The sequence below is a fragment of the Kryptolebias marmoratus genome, linkage group LG9 (genome assembly GCF_001649575.2).
Source record: "Kryptolebias marmoratus isolate JLee-2015 linkage group LG9, ASM164957v2, whole genome shotgun sequence".
Taxonomy (NCBI): Eukaryota; Metazoa; Chordata; class Actinopteri; order Cyprinodontiformes; family Rivulidae; genus Kryptolebias; species Kryptolebias marmoratus.
Window position 1 is genome coordinate 12,554,050 of NC_051438.1, and position 24,946 is coordinate 12,578,995.

A 24,946-nucleotide genomic window follows, 5' to 3' on the forward strand; every position below is an offset into this window, starting at 1 on the left:
GGCGGGGGTGGGGAGGGGCGGGGAGCCCAAACAGAGAAACTTTTCAGACAGGAGGAATAAAGATGGACGAAGGGGAGGGAGGGAGATTAATGGGTTTGTGGGATCACTTGCTTCAACATCACTGAGGAGAGTCAGACCAAAACCCGGAAACAAAGTTCTGTGCTGGAGACGCTGAGAGGCGTCGCGCTCAGGGTAATGCGCCGTTCATGACTCTCAGCTACTACCACAACGGAACAGAGCTCATCATCTGTAAAGCTAGCTGAGTTTTAGTCAGCTGGACGGTGGTCATCTTGAACTGGATCGACTCTGAAAGTCAGCTGGTTGTAGAGGTACATCAAGTGATTACTTTCTGGGCGTTTTATTAAAAACGCTGTTTGTCCCCCCCATTTGAGTGGGTTGCAACGTTTTTCCTGACGCTAGCGTGAGTTTGGTCACGCTCATAAGCCGTACGTGTCTATACGCCGAAGATGACCCTCCAAATACATCAGCACATGTATCACTTTGCTCAGTACACATTTAATAAAGTGTTAAACTTTAGATAGAAAAGTCCCGGGGTGGTCGGGGACACGGCGTCTCCCTTGGCCGCAGTGAATTGGTAACGTGCGAACACATAAAGACGTTTTCTTATATTTATTACATGCCACGACCTTTATGAGCCGGGGCTCCCCGCTCCCACCTTCAAATAATGCCAGGGGAAACGGTTGATGTCCAATGATTACTTCCTGGGTGTTTTCATTAAAATCTGCCCACTGGTTCATGAGATATTTCGCTAACTCTACAGACAAGCGAACACACAACAAACCACAACCAGAGTCACTCTACCCATTACCCTTTTTTACATGATGGTTAATACTTTGTGATTTACTCTCTGCTATTCACCAAGAGATGTTTTAGTGAGTGTCAGGCAGCAGAGTAAAACACTAAGTTGAAATGATAAAAAAGGAAATCAGCTCAGTTTAAGTTTGTCTAAATAAAGGACGTGAACTAAAATCATGTTGGTTTATTCAAAAGGCACTGATCCAGTCTGGTTAGGCCTCTCATAAAACTAACTTGTAAAACTACCCAAACAAGGGACTACACTTATGCAATAAATTACTTAAATTAGTAATGGAGCAATGACTAAATAAATGCGTTTACATCATGATACAAATAGGAGCATGAGTAGAACAAGAAGACGAGGACTTGGTTAGAATCATTGTTTCAAATGAGAAATACAACTTTATTTTATTGTTGCTGTTTTGAGCAAACTATTCCAAATCTGAGGACTCCTCAATTACATTTGTTTCTAAGTAGCTAACTCCTTTGCAAACTCTTTACCTCACATATATGACCACAGCCCTAGACTTTAGTAATGAACTCCTAAACGAGAAAAGTAACGAGCTAATCTGTTGGGTAAAAAGTTAGCTATGAACAAAAAAACAAAAATTAAAACACAATAACAACTGGATTAAAAACACCACAATTACCAATACTCTTTTAAAAGTCTAGCCAAGTTCATTTTATGGGAAAATAAATCGTGAAAATTAGACTTTAGCAAACATTTTTCCGTCGGCTTCGTAGACATGTAAGCTAACGTCGCCGTTGAAACCCGTTGGAGTTTCTGACTTTCTCCTGTCAGCCTCTTTTGTTTGTTTTTTTGTTTTGTTTTGCTTTACTGTTAGAAAAGTTTTTTTTTAAGTGCACATTATTGTTTACTTACCCAGAATAAAATATTGAATCCAAAGAGGGAGTATTTCACGCAGCAGCTGACCTCGGCTCCCTTTATGTGGCGTTTTCTGCTCATCCTTCCAGGCATCTGCTGCAGTCGGCTACCAGGGACGGGCTCGGTACTTCGGAGGCTCGGCTAGCGCTGCACTTCTCAAAACTCCTCTCGTCAAAAAAGTTGTCTGTCTCCATTAGCCGAAACGGGGTGGGTGGTGGTGGTTCTGGTTCTACTTACCCGGACGGCGCGGACGCGGTCCGGTCCAGCATAACTACACCGGGGCTCGCTCCCGTCGCTCTCACCGTCCGGCTGCTGCCAGGGCCAGCTAGCTTCCCAACTTCTCCCGTTAGCATTAGCGGCTAACGACAACAAGCCCGCTGGCACCGAACTACAAGGCGCAGCCGTCCATCTGCGGCGCTTTGAGTTGCGTTTGTTTCGCAGTCAACAACGGCTCGTCGAGGCGAAGCTGACGGTCTTTCATCGCTCATATTATCTACCTCGCCGCACGGCTGCCGAGAGCCTTCATCTTTCTTTTTTTCTTTGGCTCTTTTTTCTTTTCTTTTTTTCTTTATGTAAAGCAAAGCCCTTCGCTGTCAGACGACAAAACCCACAGCGCTGCCTTTCGCCCTTTTCACCTCAAGAGCGGCCTCTTGTGTCTCACTGGTGTTTTCTTTTTTTGTTTTTCTTTTACTTTATGGCAGGGGTCTCCAATCCTGATCCTAAAAGTCTACTATCCTGCATGTTTTCCTTGTTTCTCTGCTCCAACACACCTGATTCAGTGGTTAAATCACCTCTTCATGTTCTGCAGAAGCCTGGTAATCAGCAATTGATTCAGATCAGGTGTGTTGGAGCAGAGAACCAAGTAAAACATACGGTGACAAAATAAAACCTTAACATAAGTACCCTAAATTGACCTATTATCTAACTTTCCCTCCACACCAGTTCCAAGCACATTTTATAGGTGGTTTAATTACTGGTCATTTCATATAAAAGTTACAAAACCAGTTTGAATCACAGGATTTTCACACCATGTTCTCCACATATTCTGTAACAAAGAAGCACATGCTGCAGTTTGGCCTCCAAATGTGCAAACAATGAGCTGAAAGTTGTTATCGCCCGCCACTGGACATGAAAGGGCGATTATGTTTTTGCCAAGTGTGTGCGTGTTTACGTTTGCCTGCCGTGTTCGCAAAATACTTCCTGATTTAGAGGACAGGTGTTATTTAAACTTTCAGGAACCTACCTCTACAACTGAATGACCCCTGGAGCCATTCAAGATGGCTGCCACAGCTAGTCAGCTCCAGCAACGTGCAGGCGGCTGTAACTCGGGTGATTTTGCTCATTTTGAGTTGAGATGGGGTGCCGGTAGTAGCTGAGAGTCATCCTCACTGCGTACTCCGAGCACGAATGGACCTTACAGCAGTGCCTGAGCGTGCACACGACATTTACAAGGTTATTCAAGCAGCCTCTGGTAAGAGCTTGTATTTTAATTAACTTTTATGTAACCAGGCAAATCCCACTGAGATAACAGGCCGGGAACAGACATGCATGGTTTTAGACTGTGGGAGGAAACCGGAGTGCCCGGAGATAAACCTACGCAAAACAGGAGGAGAACATGCAAACTCCACACAACCCAGGGCTTGAACCCAGAACCTTCTTGCTGTGAGGAAACAATGCTGACCACTAATCTATCGTGCTGCCGAAACTGATCTGAGTTTAACGCAAAAAGGTGGCGGGAGCAGGCCATATGCAATCCTTTAAGAAACAATTTTACTTTGTAATGTCAAACTTGAGATTGATACACAAATTGTTTTCCACTCGGGTGGTTTTTGGTACTTTGAAAGCGGTCAACATGAGCAAAACAGACGTGCAACACATTAGTTTTCTGTATGGTGTTACCAACTATGGTAAATAGCCTGCACTTATATAGCGCTTTATCAAGTGCAAGGATCCCAAAGCTCTTCACACTACAATCACACACTGATGGTGGTAAGCTACATTGTAGCCACCACTGCTCTGGGACAGACTGACAGAAGTGAGGCAGCCATCACACCTACACCACCAAACCCTCTGACCACCACCAGTAGGCAAGGCAGGAGAAGTGTCCTACCCAAGGACACAATGGCTTTGACGGACAGAGTGAGGGTTTGAACTGGCAACCCAACTGTTACAGTACAAGCCCCTACCTCCTGAACCACTGCCCCTGCTTAGGATTGAAAATAAATTTCACTGAAAGTAAAACTGTTTCTTCAAACAGGAAAAGCACACATGTTTAAGAAATTAAACTTGGATTAGTTACACTTTCCATAAGTTTATGTTTAAATATTAATACCAAAGATGTATCATTTAGCCTAAGAACTATTGTATTTTCTTGCATCTTTTATGAATCTTATTTTTGTTAAATAAAAGATATATGTTTACTGCCATCTAAAGTGCATGTCAAGAATCTGTTCCAACAAAGTTGGCAAATTTGAACTTCTATCTGAAGTCCTACAGATGGCAGTCTATGAACCTGTGATAAATGCACTTTTAGTTCCCTCTTTAAATCTCTGAAGGCTGCTTTTTGGGCCATGCCACTCCCAAAACTATTCCCACAAATATGGCGTGCTGAGTGAACGCGACCCGAGACTGTAAAAATCAAGCAACCGAGCCTCCAGATGTGATGATTTATCTGACACATGTCATCACGGCGAGCCATAAACAGTCGGTTTGCGTGTTTATTGGTAAAAGAGCATGAAGTAAACATGAAAGTACATGAAACTTTTTTTCAGCTGGCTTTTTTTTTTTAATCAAATCTTTATGGATCTGACCTCAAATTTGCACTTTGATAGCAACTATTTACACAAATCTGGGTCAGTACAGACTCATTTTTATCATCAGACAGCTGGAATGAAGGGATTATTAAAGTAACTTTAGGCTTCAGATTAAACTTTCTCTGTACACATTGGCAACAGTAGCATAACCTTTGAAAATGTGTACCATTTAATTCTTCAGTTTTAAGGATTTAATGCACCAAGACATAAAAAAGTCATCTGATCCAATAAAAAAAAAGGCAAAAACACCCTTAGATGTACAAAAACTCATGTCAGGTTACATCATAGCGTTTGTAAAAGTAGGCTGCAGAAGCTGTGTGCAAAATACCCATAACTCAATAGCTTAAAGAGTTATCTTTAGAGCAATAACCATTTGTCTTTTCTATGATTTTACTTCACTGCGGTGGAATTTTGCCCTCCCTCCTCGTTACAGCTTCATTTCACTGATGTTTGCAGACATTTGTTTTCAGCTCTCTTAAGTTCCCACAACATTTATTTGGCTTTTTACGACTCTCTTAAATCTAATAAATATGTAAAAGTATGCACAGTTTCTGTTTACCTAACTATACAGTCTGATGGACACCGCATGACTTTCTGATGTCTAAAACAAGGTGTACTTAATTTGCACCATATGTCAGGTTTTAGCGGAATTTCTCACTGTTTAAATGCTGTTTATAGCTTTTTAAGTCGGCTACAACTCCAATTTTTCTGATTTCCTGATCTGTTTCAGCACATCACGTTGAATTACGCCCAGTCTTTAGCTAATAGTTCCCCAGAAATCACATCATTTGGTGGAAAATCTCTGTTTTCTCATTGTTTTTCTCGATGCAGCTGAAGAGACGAAAACAACTTTGCAACAGATATGTTTTATTTTGCATCAGGTTATTCAGAAATCAAAGAGCTATGGCATGAAACGGGAGCCGCGTGAATGAAATACAGGCATGCAATCCGCGATGACCTGCAGGGAACCTTAAACGTGGCGTGATTTCTTTCTGTTTTCCATGGCTGAAGACATCTGCAGCTCGTCCAGAAACCGATCCGTGACAGCGAGACGCTCGATCCTGCTCAGGGAGGCCAGACAAGCACCAGAGGTTCCCGTCACTCAGAAGGTACACCGAGTAAATATTTAGCAATGTGCTGAGGCCTTCAATCTGCAAGTCGGGGTGCTCGTGCGGGACCAGGCAAGGCACGAGTCGTGGAACGGGGGTTCCACTCGTGAAACAGAAACATGGCTCTGGCAGCAGTTTGACGCCTGCAGCTATGTGTCAGCAGGTTGTATTGTCCAGAGCCGATCCGGGGTTCTGCAGTGAAACGGGCCGTTTGTTTGACGGATTTACTTGTTTGTGTTAAGTCAGATATTTAACCATGCCAAGATCAACGCTGGAACGGAACGACCACAAGTGCATTCAAGTAGCAAAAGAAGCTTTACAAGTTGCAGAGAATGTACATAGGAGTTTTATATGGAGCCCAAAGACATTCAGTCCTTCTGATCTTTAACTAACAGTGAACAACATACAACGTGCCTTTTTTTTCCCACCCACAAATCTTCAACATCTTCAACATCACATACGCTTTTTCCATTAGACCTCATCCAAACAGGCCCTTTACACAACACATTTGAATCTGTTCTTCTTACTGGTACAGCTCAAAGAGTTACGGATGATGGTGATCAACGAAGAAGACATGAAAAGAAAAAAAAGTCTGTGTTAAAGCGTGGCAGCAGTGTTTGATTAATGCTTCAATGCTCCATTTTCCCTTCACATCCCAATGTGAAACACTCGTCTTTCTCCGTCAGTTTTCTGAGTTTTAGTAAAGCTTACATTCACGTTTTCTTTTTAACTCAAATTCAGTACTTAAAGAGTGACAAACATGCGCTGTGTAAACTAATTATTGCACTGTTTTAAATTGGTGAAACTGGAGAATGAAATTGTGATTTTTTTTTAATAGTATGATAATGTAAATAGCCTGACTTTGTTGTTTGTTTTTCATAAAGAAAATGTTGAACATTCATTTTAACCATCCAACCATTTTTTTTTTAATCCACTTCTTCCTTTCCGGGTTGCGGGGAGCTGGTGCCTATCTCCAGCGGCCATTGTGCGAGAGGCGGGGTACACCCTGGACAGGTCCCGAGTCCTTCACAGGGCTCACTTTAACCAGAACAGTCTAAAATATTATTCATTATAAACTGACTGCCTGGTTAAACTTAATCACATTGACTAGGCTACAAACACTAAAAATGAAAAACGGGACAGTTCAGATCTTCCAAACTGGGGTTTCGTGGAAGGGTTATGAAAGATTTATATGTTATCTGTTGTAGATGGCTCCTAGAAACAGTTTAACTCTGACCGGACTGACAAGCTAAGGGCTAGTCCGAGCAAGGCCCAAGCCAAAGTGGATCGCTGACATCTTGAAGCAACTCTTCTCAAAAATCTTCATAGCAATCCACCATATGCTGTTCTACAAACCTTCATCTGTCGGCTTCGCTTTACAGTTGTTCCAGCAGAAATAGTCCATTCTGCACCAGAAGTGCTACAGCTAGCTGCCGCCGCCACTGTCTGCTCTTGCAAATGACTCCTGAATGCTGTGATTTATTGGAAACTTCAATCCACTTTGGGCTTCGCCGTTAGCTCGTCAATCCAGTCAGAATTAAACTTTATTTCCTCAAACTGAGGTTGTTCAGAAGGCTGTCTGCAACAGGTAAGACATTTTTTGCCCTCAAAACCCAATTCAAAAGATTTGAACAACTGCTTTTACTAAAACCTAAATTGTCTATTCAGCTAAAATGTTTACATTGCTGTTCATATGTGCCTCTTTATTCCATACATTTCATCCCACTTTGACTTTCATCAGACCAGCAAATATATTCATATATCAGTAAACCTTACAACAATTTAAAAAAAAACAGACTAAATGTAGCAGTGGCTGTGAAGACTTGTTGATTGAAAAGGTGTAAAGAGTATAATACTAGTTTAAAGTGAATTTAAATATCTTTGGTTAATTTGAGTCGTTGCACTTTTTGGTATGTAAGAAGCGTACAAGCCACAGCGACTGTTCTGCAAAAAGCTTGTTCTTGTCCTTCTACATATGAGCCGTATGAAACTCTAAAACTACCTGGATACGATGTTTAATATAGTCTACAATCAGCAATCAAGTTTACAAAAGCAGACTCATCAGTTTGTTAAAGCTCCATTAGAAACGTCTTCAAAGTGTGATTCAATGTCGCCTCCCTCCCCAAAACAAACAAAAAAAAAGTCTATGAAAGTGAAGCTATGTTCTCAATTCAGCATTCGGTAACACGCTCACAGGTCAGTGGAGACGGAGCCTCTCTTGACTCTCAGGCTGCCCCAGCCCCGGGGGCAGGTGTGGTAGGAGTGCAGGCCGGGCGACCGGAGGCCCGAGTCTTCAGACTCGACAGAGGCGTCCGAGTCGGTCAGGGAACGGGTGTTGTAGAGCCTCACGGGCGAGCAGATTCTCTGAGTCGGGGTGGGAGGGGGACTGGTGAAAGTCGGGGACTGTGCCCCCAACGACCGGGACTGGAAGTGGCCGATGGGTGACTTCTGCCAGTCGTGGTGGGCATGTCCCACAGGTGAGATGGGGAGGCTGTGGCCGCTCAGTGCGCCGGGGGACGGGCTGTTTTTACGTTTGGCTGCGTTTATGATATTCTTTGCCAGGAGGCGATGGTTGACCCTGGAGTCCAAACTGTTGCCGTCGGGGGACATACAGCGACTGTCTTTTGGTCGAGGAGGAGGAGAGGTGGTAGATGTGTGTGGAGGATTCGTGGGTTGAAACGACAGACTGCTCTGAAAGAGTGCAGGGGACTGGGAACGTGAACCCCATGGAGGACAGGCAGGAGACGTGGATGTCGATGTTTGTGTAGGTCTGGATGTGGAAATGGTGACAGTGGAGGACTGGGTATTCTGGTTTATCAATGGTGATTGACATCTAGATCCCCACGGAGGAGTTTGGGAAGGTCTCGATGTGGAAATAGTGGAAAAATGTGTGTTTTGACTCGCCGCTGGTGATTGACTCCTTGATCCCCATAGGGAAGTTTGGGAAGGTCTTGACACAGGAACAGAAAACCCTGTGGAAAACTGGATATTCTGACCCGCCGCTGGAGACTGACTCCTTGATCCCCACGGAGGAGAGAGAGGAGAACTCGCCTGAGGTGTCAAGGAGGGTCTGGATGTGGAAAAAGAGGCAGCTGTAGAGGTCTTGTTATTCCGGCTCACAGTTGGAGACTGGCATTTTGCGCCCCAAGGAGGAGAAAGAGGAGAGTGTATTTTTGAGATTTCTGGGGACCTGAAGGAAGCTGGGGTGGAGGACTGGCCGACTGCTGGTGACTGACATCTGGATCCCCAAGGAGGAGAACATGGAGATGTGGGTGTTTGGGAAGGTCTCGGTGTAGAAGCGGAGGCACCAGCAGAACACTGGACACTCTGATTGGTCGTTAATGGCTGGTATTTTGTGTTCCCGGAAGAGGTGACAGGGGAAGTGACCGATCTGATGGAGCCACTGACGACGGCGGAGGGTTGGTTTGTTTGGGAGCTGGAGGTCCAGGTTCTTGAGATTGGCCCGTCGGGGCTGCTGAAACGTTTTGCGATGCTTGGTGTACTCGTTGGTGTGGGTGTTCCACCAGCGACTTCACCAGTGGAGGACTCCTGTGATACCTGGTGGAACATAACAAATAACCTTGTTTTAAAACACACTTACAAATCAACTGATACATTTGCAAAACAGCAGATTATTGCATAGAACTTTCACCGAAAACCATTTTAAAGTAAATTCTAAGATTTTGATTGGACTATGAGAATACATTTTTCTCTGACACTTTGCAATCTATTTTAATCAAATCAAAACTGTGTGTTCAGTCTTTTCTCCGGATGTTCATTCCCTCTGTGCATGTTTCCTAAGTAAGCCAAGCCACTAGCACATGTAGGCCTAGTCTTTAGTGTCTCTCTCAGGTTACTGTCATCTGGTCCTCCTGAGGTGGTTAACCTTTGCAGGGATATGAAGTTACACAACCCGAGCAAAGCCCGCATTCCATCTTGTGTCCAAACCAATTAGAAACTTACTCTATCTTTTGCTTGGGACAATATTATGGAGGGAGTGTGTGGTGCTGAAGTGCAAGTATCAGTTTGGGTCTTGTTGGATTAATGTTGGGGGGGGGGTCATACATCAAAAGGTCAGAGCTTTGTTGCAAAAAATCAAGGCTCAGGTCAAGGGTTAAAACATTTATCTTTTAATGTGGGAGTTACCTGAAACCAGCCAGACCAAGTTACAGGTTTTAGCACGAACGCATAAAAACTAAAATTCTTATGAAAGTGCCTCATAGCCAGTGCTGCACAGCAGTATTGGTTATTTAACAACTTTAGAAAGATTTAAAGCCAAACATTCCTTGAAGGAATGCATATCGCTGGTCACCTTTCATGCCAGAGTTTTAAACTAAGACAATCAGTTATATTCGTTTTGATCGAATCTTGAGAATAAAGTTATGAGTGATTGCACGCAATATAATGAGACGACATTGAAGTATGTCTTGGGAGTGACTGTCATCTACTACCACAGCGAATTTTAGCTCAGTGTTTGTAAAATGGAGTGTGTTATCACCGTTTTTGTGTTTCCTAAGGTTGAATGGTTGTGACAGCCATCTTGAACTGAGCTGGCTCCAAAACTTAATCAGTTGTGGAGTACCCAAAACTTTTTGAGAGCTTCATTAAAATTCGTCAAGTGATTCACGAGGTATTTTGCTGACAAGTGGAACAGACAGACAGACAGACAGACAGGGTTGACGCCAACAGTTTTCGGTGAAGTTTTAAGCAAAGACCTCCTACACGATTTGTTCGCGCTCAGAGTATGTGTTGGAGATGACTCTCAGCTACTACTATACCATTTTTGTTGCTCATTATATGTAAATATTAAAAACTGAATTGGGCTAACACAAAAAGTTAATGATGTGCATGTATATCTAATGATTACTTTCTGAAAGTTTAATTAAAACCCATCCACTGGTTTATGAGCCATTTTGCTAACAGTCCTGGTTGTGTATTGCCACATCATTGTACACACATAGAGGCAGGCTTGTACATTATTCCCAGCCTTTCAGTATTGGCAATAATACCAAATTATCATCCAAAGTAGACTTGGCTCCTGTTTGTAGATCATCTTTGTTTTCAATAGAAGCCTAAAGTTTACAGGCGGGTTTAAATGTTCCCAGTGACAGCAGAGGAGGCAGGAAAGTTTTATAAAACATTTTATAGGGAAAGTAATGGTTGAGAAGATGCCAGTGAAACCAGGAAACGGGAAGAAAACAGAAGAAGCCCACTTCAGAGTGTTAGCATAAAGATTTAATCAGAAGGAAAAGACTCGAGCACACACAGAAAAAAAACAAAAAAATCATTTATAAGAGAGCAACAGCAAGAAAGTGCAATGAATCAAGGTTTATGAAAAAGAAACGGGCACAAATTCTGCAGTGTCAAACAGAGCGAAGATGGAACTATCGCTTTAAGTTACAACGCACGCATCAGTTTATGAAGCGAACTGATGCAGCCTGCAGATCTGAAACAGAACAAAGCCTAAGTACACTCCATATATTTAGGCAAGAAGGATTTTTGGAAAGCAGAGTAAAGTACCCAGAAGACACAAAGACATAAAAGAGTTTTCCTGCTGCAACTTTCATGCCAGCGAACAGCGCTACCTTGCAAATCATAGATCATAAAGCAGATGCAAGACCATCTGTTAAAGTGCTTTGTAAAGCAGAATCTTAATGGTGCCCAGTGGAAAAGAACTATTAGGTTGTTTTTATGTTTTAAAAATGTTTTGAAAATTGACATTTTTAAGTGCTTACATCCTAAGTGCTCTGGGAATGGAAACTACTTACTTTGATTACACTAAAACACAGTTTTAATCTCCTAAAGTTCATTACTGGTGTGTAGTTTTTTGTTAGGAGGTAAAATACAGTTCTAATATGTATTCTTATGTAATCTTTTAAGATGCAGATAATGTCAGCTTGAGCTAAAATGATTCGGTGTATAATTCATCCCATTTTTCCACTATTTTAGGATATGTCAGGGTTACGGTGTTTCCCTCATAAATCTCCAGAAGATGTTTAAAAAGAGGCACAAGAAGAAGTCCCAAGTTTAAAGAGACAGTGGTCAGTTTTAGACCCACTGAAATCGGTTTCAATTTTGCAGACGTGACTAATCTCTGCGAAACATCCAGTCTCTCTCTGACACGGTCATATTTTCTAAAAGGGGTATAGAGAGGGTCTCCACACCTGTGGTGTAATTCCCGCCTTCTTGGCAGAAAACGTGGGCCTCGGAGCCTGAACTCCCGATCGAGGGGAGGAGACTCGCTCTGGAGAGAAGGCAGACAGAGGAGAGCTGATCCTTGGATGCCCGAACGTCGGATTCGAGGGATGCTCCGGTGCTCTTGTGGGACTGAGAGGCAGCTGAGGAGACATGCTTTGGAAGCGAGGTGGGGTGCTGTTAGTTAGAGAAGTCTGTTTGGGGAAAGTGCTGGTGGTAAGTGGGTTCTTGGCCTGTGGTGCTCCTCTGGGGAGGGTACTGATTGGGTCCTTGACTGGGTTAAAGACGAAGAGGGACGAGTTAAGCTGGTAAGGCCGATGCCGCGAGAGGTCCATCTCAATCTTGGAGCAGCCATTTTCCAAAGCAGTCGGCTCGGGAACCGGTTCTGGTGATGCAGCCCTTGGCCTCGGTTTTTGCTTGACTGCTTGTTGGGCCTTCAGGTTCTGAGAGAGCTGGGCGCTCATGTCAGAGTTCTTGGCAATGGCTTTAACGCGTCCAGGCATGTTCGATGGATAAACCCAAGATGGTGGCAGAGACATTGCAGGAGAGGGAGACCTGATTTGTCCCACATTCTGATTCTCAACAACATATTTCTCCATCCTGGACTGCCGCTTGGCGAACAGCTCGGCTCCTTTTCCTGACACGTTGGTGAGAGTTTGCTCTGGTTGGTGCTCCACCCTCGGTCGGGTCTTTGAGCTCTTGAGACAAGAGGTCCACTCTGGCGCTTTTGCTCCCTCTGTCCTGCTTTCTTCTTTGGCCAGGAAGTTGGAGGCCTCAGCTCCCAGAGCCATTAACTCCTCTTCAGATACTGGCTCGGGGACAGATCTGTGGCCGAGTTTCTTTCTTTCGTCCGCCCCTTGCACCAGGGAGAGCAGCTCTGGGTTCGGAGCCACCACTTGTTTTTCTTTGAATGTAAACATTGATTTCTTCGTTGCCCTTCTGGCGGTGCCCTCTTCGAGTATTCCTGTTTTGATTGGCGTTATCAGCTTCCTCTCCTCCTCAGAGGGATGGGGAACAAAGGTGGAGGGCTTTGGGGCAGTGGGGGGGCCACACTGGCGGACGGGTGGGTGCTGAGAAACAGGAAACTGGGATGGCAGAGGAGAGGAAGCAGGCATGACAGGAGACATCGGAGGCGGGCTTGAGTAGAAGGTCTGAGGGGGCTGATTTGTGAAGGCCGGCAGAGGAGGTGTTGGATAAGATGGGGGCGGAGGCAAAGGTGAGAACGTGACAGGATGAGGGACAGCTGAAAAAGGGAGCGGAGGAGTGGAGTAAGATGGAGGAGGTGGGATGTTCATGACAGGGCTGGCTGCCTCTGAAGACAGCACTGTCGGGGGTGAGAAGAAAGGCCTGGCGGTTCTGTTGAGGGTGGTGGCTGCTTGCTTGGATGGGGGTATGGAGGCCCTCTCTGGTCCAGAGGTGCTGTGACAACCATTAGGAAGCTTCTTACTGGAAACCAGTCCTGCGTGGCCCTCATTTGTTTCTGTCCCCTGATCAACATGTGCCATCTGAACTGTGTCAGTGTGGTTTCGTTCCAAAGGAGTCCCATGCATGACATTGTCCTTTAGAACCTCCTGGATCTCCTCTTTTGTCTCTTCCTCCTCTTCTTCCTCTTTAACAGGAAGGAAATGTCTCTCCTGGATAATGCTGTTGTCCACGTGTTCTTGATGAAAATCCCTACTCGGCTCATCCATGATATCACCTACAGTGCGTAAAGGCGACAAGACGAGTGGCTTTGTATTCTTCAGGTTAAGGTCTTTGTTCTTCTCCTCACTGCTGCACTCTGCCCATGTCGGCTTGTCAGACGAGGGGTTGTTTTTCACATTCTCCGTTTCGTCCACCTCCGAGCCCCGTCCACTGGTCTCGTGCGTGAAGGCATTCACCCTCTGCTTGCGGCGATTAAAGAGCTGGACACCCCTGGAGGTGGAGCTGGAGTTGGATGGGACGGTGAGCTGAGCGGCGATGATTTGGCTCTTCAGGCGCGCCTCCCTCAGCTCCTTCTCTGATAAACTGGCACTCCTGGTCAGACCTGGACAGACACATACAGAAGGGAGAAGCTATGATGGCTCGCTGAGTGAAACACGCTGGCTCTTTTAGTTTGACGCAGATGTTTTGGGTAATTGTAAGGGAGGCTCAACGCAATATTACTCAAAAACAACTCCCTCAGCATTTTGATAAAAACTTACCAAACCACTTCAACGCAGACAGAAAGTGCCAAGAAGAACATATTTTTAACAAGTCTAGGTTTAAATATTTTGCTTTAAAACCCACATAGCTGCTTTGGAAGCACATGGTTTTGATTGCTGCTCGCCATGCTGAAGGGAAAAATAAGTCTTTGTGGACGTTTGACTCAGCAGTCTGGAGTTGTGGACAGTGAGCTAATAGGCGTAGGCTGACAAACATCCTAAACATCCGAACACAAAGATCCAGCTTGTTGAGTGAAGTTGAAGAAAAGATCTAGGCCAGTTTCTTCAGCACATGTGGCTTGTCTTACACAAGTTCAACAGTTTACTTGATTGCTTCACTTATGCTCAAACTGAGAGTTTGTTTTCTGAGCTTAAGAGCTCTCTTCCAGGCAGCGGAACTATTTCCTCTGCCATCTGCAGCCGTCCCTCCCTGAGCATTCCTCCACGGCTGAGAAAACTCCCCGCCTGCACTTCCAGCATGCCTTTTGGTTTCTCTCTGTAGCTAATTCGTGCAATACTGGAGCTCGAAACCTTAATAGACCACTTTTACAACCTACAGCCTCCAAAATGACTTTCTGTGACAGCCGTCTATAAACACACCATACAATCAAGCGCTCCTACCCTAAATATAGTGACTGCATCATACTTCAAAGCTCACGAGAAGAAAATGAAGGCTGCCTGTAGGCCGTTTTTCTTTCTTTCTTTTTTTTTCCTCTTTCTTCACAAAATATAGCTGTGAAATCAGACTCTTTGGTGAGCGTTGTAAAGAAGAAAAGGTCGTCATGGTGAAACATCTGGTAGATTATTTATCTGATTCATGATCTTCTGTCTGGTGGAAGATATTTCCAGGATTTTCTTTTTTTCCCCCCCTCCAGACAGTTGGCACAGACGATGCATTGTGACAGCTACATTATTTGACCTAATTGGGTGCCAATCACAATAATTACGCATAAATCATCACTTGTAAACCTGTCCTACGAGCGGATTTTGAGTGAGGCGCTTTTTTTTTTTTTTTGGCAAAAGGAAAAAAGCTTACACGATCATTCCTCCCTAAACAGGAATATCATACATCTGCTATTGATTTCACAGACTTTACTGCCCTCAGTAATTGATTTCACTCTTGTGAGTTATCGTTAATGTCTTTTTTTCACATTGAAAGTAGTGTTCTGTGAGAATGTTCTGCACAACAAATGTTCTACCTGTTGTAGACAGGTGGCTCTACGACCTCAGTTTGGAGGAATAGAGTTTAATTCAATCGATGAGCTTATGGCTAGTCTGAACACAAGGTCCAAACTGGATTGTTGCCACCTTACAACAACACCAAGCATTTCATAGCGGTTCATGTGAACGCTCTTTGACAAACCTTTCCATTCCCATTAGTTGCAGATTACACAACTATTTTACGACTACTGAATTGTTGGAGATTAGAGTCGTTATAGCTTAGCCACAAATGTTTTCACTCCGCTAGCAAGGACTAGCTGTTAGCTAGGCAGTCCGGTCAGACAAATGCTGCGTCCCAGCTGGAACTTGGATCCAGGTTTGACGTTGGACCCGACCTAACCGTGTTCTAGTTTGAGATGATGGAGTTCTCTGTGTTCTGTTCATTCAGACTATGTAACATGTTCAATGGACTGGATTACGGAGATAAAACAGGAAGAAGTAACGAATAAAAAGTTGATTCCTGCAGCTATCGCAGCATTTCATGCGCAAGGTAGCCGTGGTGGACTTTGTGGTCAGGACTGGCCAGGAATCTCCCACTTTGGTGGACGTTTTAGTCGATTTTTCCGCCTCAGGGACTTGGAAATTCCAGCTTCCAAGCACAAATGAAATGCACCATTGAGTTGTTTCTCCAAAGAGCTAACTACAACAAAAACGATATGAACTGGTCGTAAAACTTCCCACCTCACGAGCTTTGAACGATTGCTTTACCCAGCACAGTGGCACGTGTTCTTATGTATAAAACAAGCTGATTCCGATAAGAAATAAAGCAGTGCATTTACAAATATAACATAAATACACCCTGCGAGGACGTTGCTTATTTCTGTATAGAAACGCGCCAGCACCGACAAGGTTAAATCCCTCAGCCTGGAAGCCAATAAAGATATATAAACCAAATTAGACGTCTGTGGTGATCGAACGTGGTCACAAGCAGTTTTCTCAGCATAAATCAGTTTCTCTCATACACCACCGCAGAGGAATCAAGCATCCCGCCTCTTAAGAACGTACAAAAGCTTGTGTTGATTTCGTCAACAGGCGCGAGAACACCACTTAGGTTTTTATCTTTAGCTTCTATTTACTGTTTATGCTTCAGCTGCTGGCTGGATGTGCCAGAGCCGCAAGACTTCAAATGAAATGTCCTCACTGTCAACACCACGAGGCTTATCAGGTGACACGCAGGTGCAAAACTCATCAGTGACCGAAATACAAGTCACCACGAGCGCAAACCTTTCTCACTTGTCGTTATTAGGCGTTCCTGTTAACTTTTAAAGCTGCTTTAGAATTCTCTTTGTTGTTCTTGATTGAGATTTGTGCTCAGTGGGAACCAATCGAAAGGAAGCTGCTGTAGGTTTGGTGATTAAATGACACATAATGTAAGAGTTAGGAATAAAAGTACAGTGCTCAATCAGTGTCTTTTTTTTGTTATATGAACTGAAAGATTCTGGGAGGTACTGCAGAGCTGCTGACAAGTTAACTTTTTCTAAACAGACTGCGAAACACCCTTGAGAGTTTTCCCAAAAAGTTGGCCCCTGTGAGCCCTTACCTTTCTCGTGTCAAAAAACTCAGACCGCTGCCGCGTCGCAGTGCTTCCACCAGCGTTTTTCAGCTTTAACTGCGCCTGATGGCTCCACACACACACACACACCCCTCCTCTTTCTGGAGCGAGACACAGGATCAGATTTCTTTTTCTGCACACAGACAGTCAGGCAGGCGGGCGGACGGAGAGAGACAAGGAGGGAGGGGGTTTTTTGTAGCTGGAGGCTGTGCTGTCTGTCACTCAGCCTCCAGTTTTCTTTTCTCTTTCTTTTTTTTTTTGTGTGTGTGTGTGTGTGTTTTCCAGTGTGCGCCACCACCTCCTCCGCATGCTTTTCACCAAAGCTTAAAAGTGAGACGCCCCGTGAGGACAAAGGGCCCGTCCGCTGCCTCTGCCGGACAGAGCATCTATCTGCTGCGGCTGTTTTGACAGCTCTGGAGGAGTGTCCGGTCGATGGGAAGCATTGAGCAGCTTATCTCGGTCGTGGCCCGCCTCGGGCCTGACCCCTTGTTGCTGTCTTTGAACAGCAACAAGGGGCTACGTGGATTAGACCGCTGAGGCTCCGGAGCTCCAGCACCCTGAACCCCCACCATTAACATCATCTCACCCCACCTTTTTCCCCAAACTTTCTCTATCTCATGTCCCTGCCCTCTGCCCCTTCCCCTTCATCCCTGCCTGGATGAGAGCAGACAGGAAAACGTCCCCCCCTGTCCCCCCCACCCACGCCGCCTGACAGCAGCAGAATTCAAGTCAGGAGAGGAGGGGGGGCAGGGGTTGACCCCGCAGTTGTGTATCAAAGGTCAGATTACCCTGTCGGATGTTATCTTTCTCCTGGATGAAGGCTGGAAGGAGGGGGGGCGGGGGATGACACAGCAGGCCCACGTGGGCGATGTGTGAAGCGGTATGAAAGGACGCAGGGATTAGCAGAGGTCCTGGGACGGAGGGGGGTCGAGTGGGACCTAAAGTCTCTGTGGCGCATGGAGGAGGAACGACAGAGCAGCAGGGCGGGGGGGGGGGTTAAAAAGCAGCTCTGTTGGGTTTCATTTGAACTCTTACTTCACTGAACATGAAGGGGGGATGGCTTTTATCGAGACATTTCGTGTTCCTTTTCAGTGATCTGAGGAAACTAATTAGTGAGCGGGGATTGATAGGAAGGGAGTCAGCACCGCGGCGATCAAGATCAGGAAGTTTTTGATGGCCGTGAGTTCTTCTATTACACAATGTGCAATTATTCACTTCGAACGCAGGGTCCGCCAGAGGGAGTTGCCTTTTTTATTTTTTATTTTTTTTAGTGCCTGCCGTCGGAAGGTAAAAAGGCCGGCGATAATGTTCTCACCTGTGTGCGCACTTGTGTGTCTGTTATCAAACTAACTCTTGCACCGGCAAACAGATTTCAGCTAAAGTCTAAAAAAGCAATAACTGGAAGGAACCGACAACCGATTAACTTTTGGACTCAGTCCAATTCAAGATGGCCGCCACAGCTACGGAAACCTAGCAAACACGAAAATAGCTGTGGCTCAGTCAGTTTTACAGATAATGAGTTAAAGTTTGATGTGGTGGTAGCTGAGAGTCGTTGTCAACTGTGACTGCTACACGTTACGCGTCATCTTCGCTTAAAACTTTGGCGTCGACTTTCGGGGTCGACCTTGTTTGTTTGTTAGCAAAATATCTCATGAACCAATGGGTGAATTTTGATGAAACTTTCATAAAGTAATCATTGGATGTTCGTCTACAACTGGTTAACTTTTCGGTCAACCCAATTCTGAATGGCTGCCACAGGTAATGATCATTAGACCATATTAGGCTTCAACTTGGTCCGATTTACAGATACTGAGCTAAGGGCTGACGTGGTAGTAGCTGAGAGTCATCCTCACAAAACTTACTTCAAATGCTAACATGTTGGACAAGATCTGCCGTAAATCTCATTAGATGATTGCAGTTCTGTAATGTTGCTGAGTTTTCCACAGACTTCTCGTCTCATCGTGGTACGTCAGCTCTTTTGTTTATTTCTTTATATGTACGGTCAAAGTGGAGCCGCCAGCTGTGAAAGCACCATTTCCAAGTAGTGTTTCCTAAACTGTAATTGTCAGCGCCTGCGGATATTAAGACAGCCCTTTAGCGGTTGTGACTGATCACATTCCCTTCGGGCGGCGTGTGCTTTTTAAGGCACAGGAGCAGATGTTTCGTGCAGCTCCTCAACTGTGTCACTCTGCGGGTCCCGGACCGCCTGTTTTCCCCGTCCAAGCCACACTGTGGCAACAAAAGCAGCAATCAAACCTCTGGAAACGACACAGCTGTGGTTCCGTTGCCCCCTAACGTAAGAAAGGTTCCTTCCTGCTGCGGCTTCGGCGTTCCAGGTATCAGCAGGAGTCACGAGGTAAACAAGCACTTACTCGTTTTCCGGCTGACGTGCTCCCCGTTGGAGGCCATCCTCTCCCACGGCGTGTTTTCGTCGGACCCGGAGCAGCGCGCGTCCTCCTTTAGCTGCAGAGGTTTCCTCAGTCCTCCCGGGCTCCAGCTCACCCCTCTCCTGACGGACACGTGTCCCCTCTCCATCGTGTCAGCCCGTCGCCTCCTTCACGTCCTGAGTGGCTGGCAGCGAACGGTGATGGAAGGGAAAAACACTACGAAAAGGCAGAGGGGAAAAGGCACATCGGCGTTCCACGGCAGTCGTGGCTCCTCGTTCAGCGGCGGTCCTCGCAACAGTCGTCCTCGAGTTTGACGAGAGGACTTCGCTTCAACATTCTTCTTTGTTAAGTGTTCAGCGCAGTTTATCTGGACCTCCCGGGAGGGTCAGCTCCAGTGTCCTTTGGATGTGTTCCCATGGAAAGCAGCCACAGAAATTACTCAAAGTTTGTTGTGTTCTGTTAAAAATCTGGCACAGAGGGGAGGGAAACTCTCCAGCCTTCCCTGTTTGCATCTCTCCATTTCTCCCTTTTTCTTTTTTTTTCTTCCTTTTTTTCTCCTTCCCAGATTCTGCTCGTTCTCCGATTCTATTTTGGTCAGCAGAACGCGTTTTTCGTCTGCTCCTCAGTCTGAGGCCCGCAGGTTACTTTTGCAAGGAATCTGGCCTCTGTCTTAAAGATCATTGGCGTGAAGGGAAAGTATGCATGTGGCAGCTTCCTCCTGTTAAGGTGCGCTTAAAGGAAAACGTTTCACTCCGAAAAGGTCAGTCCGGGGGGCTGCTTTGTATTCAAAAAACTTTTAATAAAAGCTGCTCGCCCTCCTGTTTGTTTCTCATAGGGGGAAAAGAAAGTTTCTGAAAACAGGACAGCTCATTGCTCTCCTGTGTATTTGTTCTGGGGTGTTTTTTTTATGAAAACATAATAGGAATGTTCAGCTTTTGCCTCTTGATTCCAATTCTGACGAAGGCTGAGACGAATCAGCGCTTTAAGTGATGAGTTATCCACCTCCAGAGTCAAAAGCTTCACTTTCAGATGGCTTCTGGCTCCTGGAGAAAAACGATTCAAGCGTCTGTTTTGGTTCTTCTGCTCGGGCTTTTTAATAAAGTGAGAGCTCAGCCGATGGTAAGTCACTGAGTTTTAGCGACTCCGTCTTCTTGTACACTTGTACGTTCTGTCCTGCAAAAAAATAAAAGAAGATACATCTCAGTTAAAAAAAACTACAATATGTCTCTTTATTTTTTTACATGCAGACATGACAGGAAACAAACACAAGATGTTAAATCATTCTTAGCACGACATCATGTTGCTTTAAATAAGATGTTTCTCTAAATGAGCAGAAAATTCTGCTCTTGTTCTGGATTTTGTCCAAAGTAGACTAGTCTTAATGTTGCCTCTTTTGGAAGCATTGTTTAGTGGAAAAGTCCTGAACAATTAAAATCTTAGTGGTTGTAGACGGCCCTTTGAATGACCTAAGGTTTGGAGAAACACAGTTTAGGTCTGAGCGGACTCACGAGCTAACGGCTAGTCGAAGCGGAGCCCAGAACAAACTGGATTCTTACGGCCTTAAAGCAAAACTGTTCTCATTGATATCACGTTATTTTACAAACCTTTCCACGACCATTGGTTTCGGCTTATATGGTGACTCCACACAGAATATTTAGGTTATCAACTAGCGCAAGCTGCAGCAGCAACAGCTAGCTGTAGCACTTTCTGTGCAGTCTGAGCCACTTCCAATTGGAAATTCCCAATATTTCAGCTGGCGTATACATGCAATCTGAGCGGTGGAAAAGTTTACTGACAGCGTTCGCATGCACCGCTTTGAAATTCCTTTGAGATCTGAGTCGTTTTAAGAAGACAGCAGTCCACTTGTGTTTTTCTTCCACTAGCCGAGCAGCCGTTAGCTTGTCAGCCCGGTCGGCAATATCCCGAGGGACTTCGAAAGCTGGAACTCGGGTCAGGTCAACAAACCAGCAGGCTATGCTGATTGTTGAGCTCAATTTGAAGAAAGCGAGTTCATTTCCGACTGGACTGGTGAGTTAACGGCCGGTCTGTGTGGATTACAGCCATCTTTGGTAAATCTTTACAGCAGTGTCACAGTAATCTTGGCAGAAAGCCGATATATAAAATGCTGCCATTGGCTATTTGTGCGAGCAAATACCCAGAATTATGTAAATGACTGTGCAAACGTAAAACATGGTGAGTTCACTTGAACTTCCAAGACATTTTTGAGACTGGAGCTGCTTGAATACGCAGCAGCAATCCACTTTGGTCTTTGGCGTCACTAGGACTAGCCTTTAGCACGTCAATCCTGTCCAAACCGAGCGCAGTCAAAGAGAACTTCCAAAGATCTGCTTTAGGAAAAGTCTGATTTACTATCGTAGGTTTGGCACTTTTTAAGAACTGACTAAAGGATTAAAAAACAGCAGATAAGTCTCTCTAAAGAGTCTGAATGTGATAAGCTCTGAATCGACTCCAAAGATCGAAGAAATGTATGGATATCTGTATTAAATCAGCCAAAAGTAGCTTCATCTCTGCCTCGGGCTTTGTGATGTGATGCGGCCCATCGTTAAGATTCAAGAAGAGTCAACTAAAGATTATCCAGTGAAGTATGTCCTCGTATCAGCAGATATGTTCTTCCTTTAAAGCTGCTGAGAGCCATGTTTATAATGATAAACCAGAGCGTACGTTTCCTTTTTCCTGATCAGACTTGTCTCTCCTTGAATCTGATGAAGTTTTTTTTTGTGTGTGTGTGTCTAACTGAGAAGTGGGAGGCTGGTACAGACACATTATTTCTCATGTTTTCTAAAAGCACCTCAGTTTGCTTTTTCATTTTGTTCCATTGGAGGGAAAAGCATCGGAGTCAAAGCAGCTTTTGGGGATGGCTGATCGTTGTCCTCCTCAACACAATCAGCCCAAACAAAACTTGTCCCCCAATGTCTCCCTAATGTAGGCAAACAGAAATCCTCCACAGCTTCGCTGACTGGCGTGATCTCTAGAACAGAGCAGGGGACAAAAGGCCCGTATTGTTCGGACGCACTGACAATAGCCCTTTGAATCTCCCAGATGTGCCACCCGCGTTTAGATCTCCAACTTGCATGGATTCCTTTTTAGACTGGAAGGTCTTGTTCTCTACTAGTCTGCAATATTTTCCTCATTAAAAACTGGTCTTGGCCTTGCATATGTTCGATGTTTACTGTAATCACAGAGAGGAAAGGTGAACACATGTTGAGTTCGCGTTCCTGACAGAACACAACGATCTGGTCTTTTCCAGGTTCTAAAATGAGTTATAAATCTAACCTCAAGTGTATAAAAACGCACAACAGATTTGTTATTTTTTAATCCAAAATGAAGCTAAGACAGAAAAGCTGGGGGTGAAGACCACCACGTGTTTCCCAAATAACCACTTCAGCAGCGATAAGTCTCAGTTCCGTGTTTTTGTACACTTGAGTAAATGTAAAACCTGCTAAAGATCGGATCAGATTGGTTATGTCCTGACAGGTCAAACCCTAGAATGGTAAGATTGGAAAACAGTGGACCTTTTTTTGTTCCCATGACCGTTCATCTCCCACAGTTTTTATTTTTTATTTGTCTCAGCTTGTTACTCTGCAGCCTGGAATATTATATTTCTTCCAGACTATTCCAAGATGTCCGCCTCACCCTGTAGCTTTCGTCTCTGCTCCCCGTCGGATGTCATGTCCCGCCCATCGCCATCACTCCCCCCACCCCACCCCCACCTCCAATTACAGGTGCCCCCGAAGTTCAAAAAGGTTTCCGACAGCGCTGTTTTGTCCCACTATTGTTCTTCTTCTTCGTTCTCTTCCGACAAGTCTACCTTCTCCACCACCCACCGCCTTCCATGTTCACAATCAAAGCTCTAATTAACAGTTTGGCCTGGAGGCCTCGTCGGCGCGTAATCACAGGCTTCCCGAGCATCATCCAAACATCGTACGATGACAGCACATCGATCCCGCAGCTCCCCACAGCAGCATGTCTCACATAGTGATGACATACGAAAGAAGCTGCTCTGGCAGCCGCGCACGCTGTAATCATTCATTTAAGTCCTCCTGGACGTCGTCTGCTACATTTATTACCGTTCAACATCAAAGGCCGACACGCAGAAAGTATGTCAGAACAACTAATAACTCATCCTCGGCGCTCCTTTTTTTTTCTTTCCCACCTGAGGAATCTGCTCATCATCCATCACTCTGAGAGCGCACGTCTTCCTCTTACTGTAAATCCTGAGAAGTCTATTAGCTTCAGGTTTGTGGGGGTCAGAGAGCTCCTGCGTCAGTCGGCGGATCTTTTACGGTGGCAAACGTTAAACGGTTTTAGCAGAGCCCTTTGCTCCTTCCCTCTCACCGGGAGACAAAGGGCCATTCAGCGGCGCCGCAAAGATGATTTCGGATAGTGCTTTCAAGTGCCTCATAATTCCACGGTTCCAGGAGGCCGTGAGAAGCAACAGGCCTCAGCTTGTGCTGCCTGCTGACTGACATGGAAGAACTTCTAATGAAACCTAGAAATGTCTCCTTCTCTTTTTTTTTTTCTTTTTCTTTCGACCTTTCCAGCAAACTTTTAAGGCGTCGTCATTAATAGCGCCGTAATAAAGTCTTCCGTTTCATCAGCAGGTCGACCCGCTCTCATAATCACAGGTGGAGGAGTTCACAGGGTAAATACCTGCAGGAACTTATGCCAGCAGGGAGGAGCTCAAAACCGTTTGAGTCGTCTTTTGAAAACTGTTAGGACTTCAAAAGGCATTTTTCAGAGTAGAAACTCGTGCAAATGTAATTGCCATGTCTGTGTGCGTTCACGAAGCTGTCTTTTACCAACATGTCTCGTAAACCGCTGGATGAATTTTGATGAAGCTTGCTGAAAGTAATCACTGGATGTACATCTACAACCGAATAACGTTTGAAAGCAACCCGATTTAAGCTGGGCACCACAACCAGCCGACTTCAGCAAACACAAACATTTGCTATAACTCAGTCAGTTGTACAGAAATAACACTAAAACTTGGCATGGCAGTAGCTGAGACTGATCCCCAGCAGATACTTTGAGCTCTAACAGATTCCACGAAATATTTACTTAAAACTTAGCATAAACTGTTGGAGTCAGCCCTGTTTGTCTGTTGGCAAAATATCTCATGAACCACTGGATGGATTGTAATAAAACTCCCAGAAACGAATCATTGGATATAAATCAACAACTCATTAAGTTTTGGAGTCAACCCAATTCTAGATGGCTGCCACAGCAATTTAACATTAGTAAACACAAAAAAGGCTACGACTCACTCAATTTTACAGCTGTCGAACACAGATTTGGTGTGGCAGTAGCTGAGAGTCAACCCATAATCTGAGTGATATGGTTTTAGATTGCACATATTGTTATTTCTAAGGTTTGACCAAAATATGCCACAGCCTCGTTTCCTCTCAACATAAAACTCTGGCATGAAAGGCGGCGAGCGATACACACTCCTCCAAGGATTGTTAGGCCTCTTGACTACAAATTCAAAGCAACTTGTGCCACAGCAAAGGTATAATAAAGGTATTTACCATAAGGTATAACAGTACCCCCCCACTGCTCCCCTATAAAGCAGTTAATAAACCTCCCCAGTTGTGTTAACAGGAAGTAATTACAACTACGGGTGAGTAAATAAAGTCTGCAGCCTGATCTGTAATTGGAAACACGCACGGACGTTACACGGTGCAGTTAAAAGTCTCCAACCTGGATCTTCAGCAGGCTCTGCACTCTCAGGACGAAAAGGTTTAAATATTAGTAGCCACTCGACCC

The 24,946-nt window shown here is 44.9% G+C and overlaps 2 protein-coding genes across 3 annotated transcripts in view; both read right to left on the minus strand.

Moving 5' to 3' along the window:
* The window catches only part of tspan17 (tetraspanin 17), a 27,863-nt gene extending 25,523 nt beyond the window's left edge, over window positions 1–2,340 (minus strand). The window contains exon 1 of the mRNA XM_017426664.3: window positions 1,700–2,340. Within this exon, the coding sequence (XP_017282153.1) occupies window positions 1,700–1,795 (96 nt within the window). The 5' untranslated portion in view covers window positions 1,796–2,340. The remainder of the gene's footprint in view (window positions 1–1,699) is intronic.
* A 3,022-nt stretch (window positions 2,341–5,362) lies between these two features.
* Window positions 5,363–24,946, minus strand: part of LOC108242069 (synaptopodin) — a 19,984-nt gene continuing 400 nt past the window's right edge. The window contains exons 2-4 of one of the 2 annotated variants that reach the window (XM_017426663.3): window positions 19,148–20,335; window positions 11,789–13,845; window positions 5,363–9,182 (exon numbers count right to left, since the gene is read on the minus strand). In XM_017426663.3, the coding sequence (XP_017282152.1) occupies window positions 7,815–9,182; window positions 11,789–13,845; window positions 19,148–19,310 (3,588 nt within the window). In that variant the 5' untranslated portion in view covers window positions 19,311–20,335 and the 3' untranslated portion in view covers window positions 5,363–7,814. Of the gene's footprint in view, window positions 9,183–11,788; window positions 13,846–16,763; window positions 17,384–19,147; window positions 20,336–24,946 lie in introns of those variants that run through there. The other variant, XR_003039574.2, reaches the window with a different exon arrangement.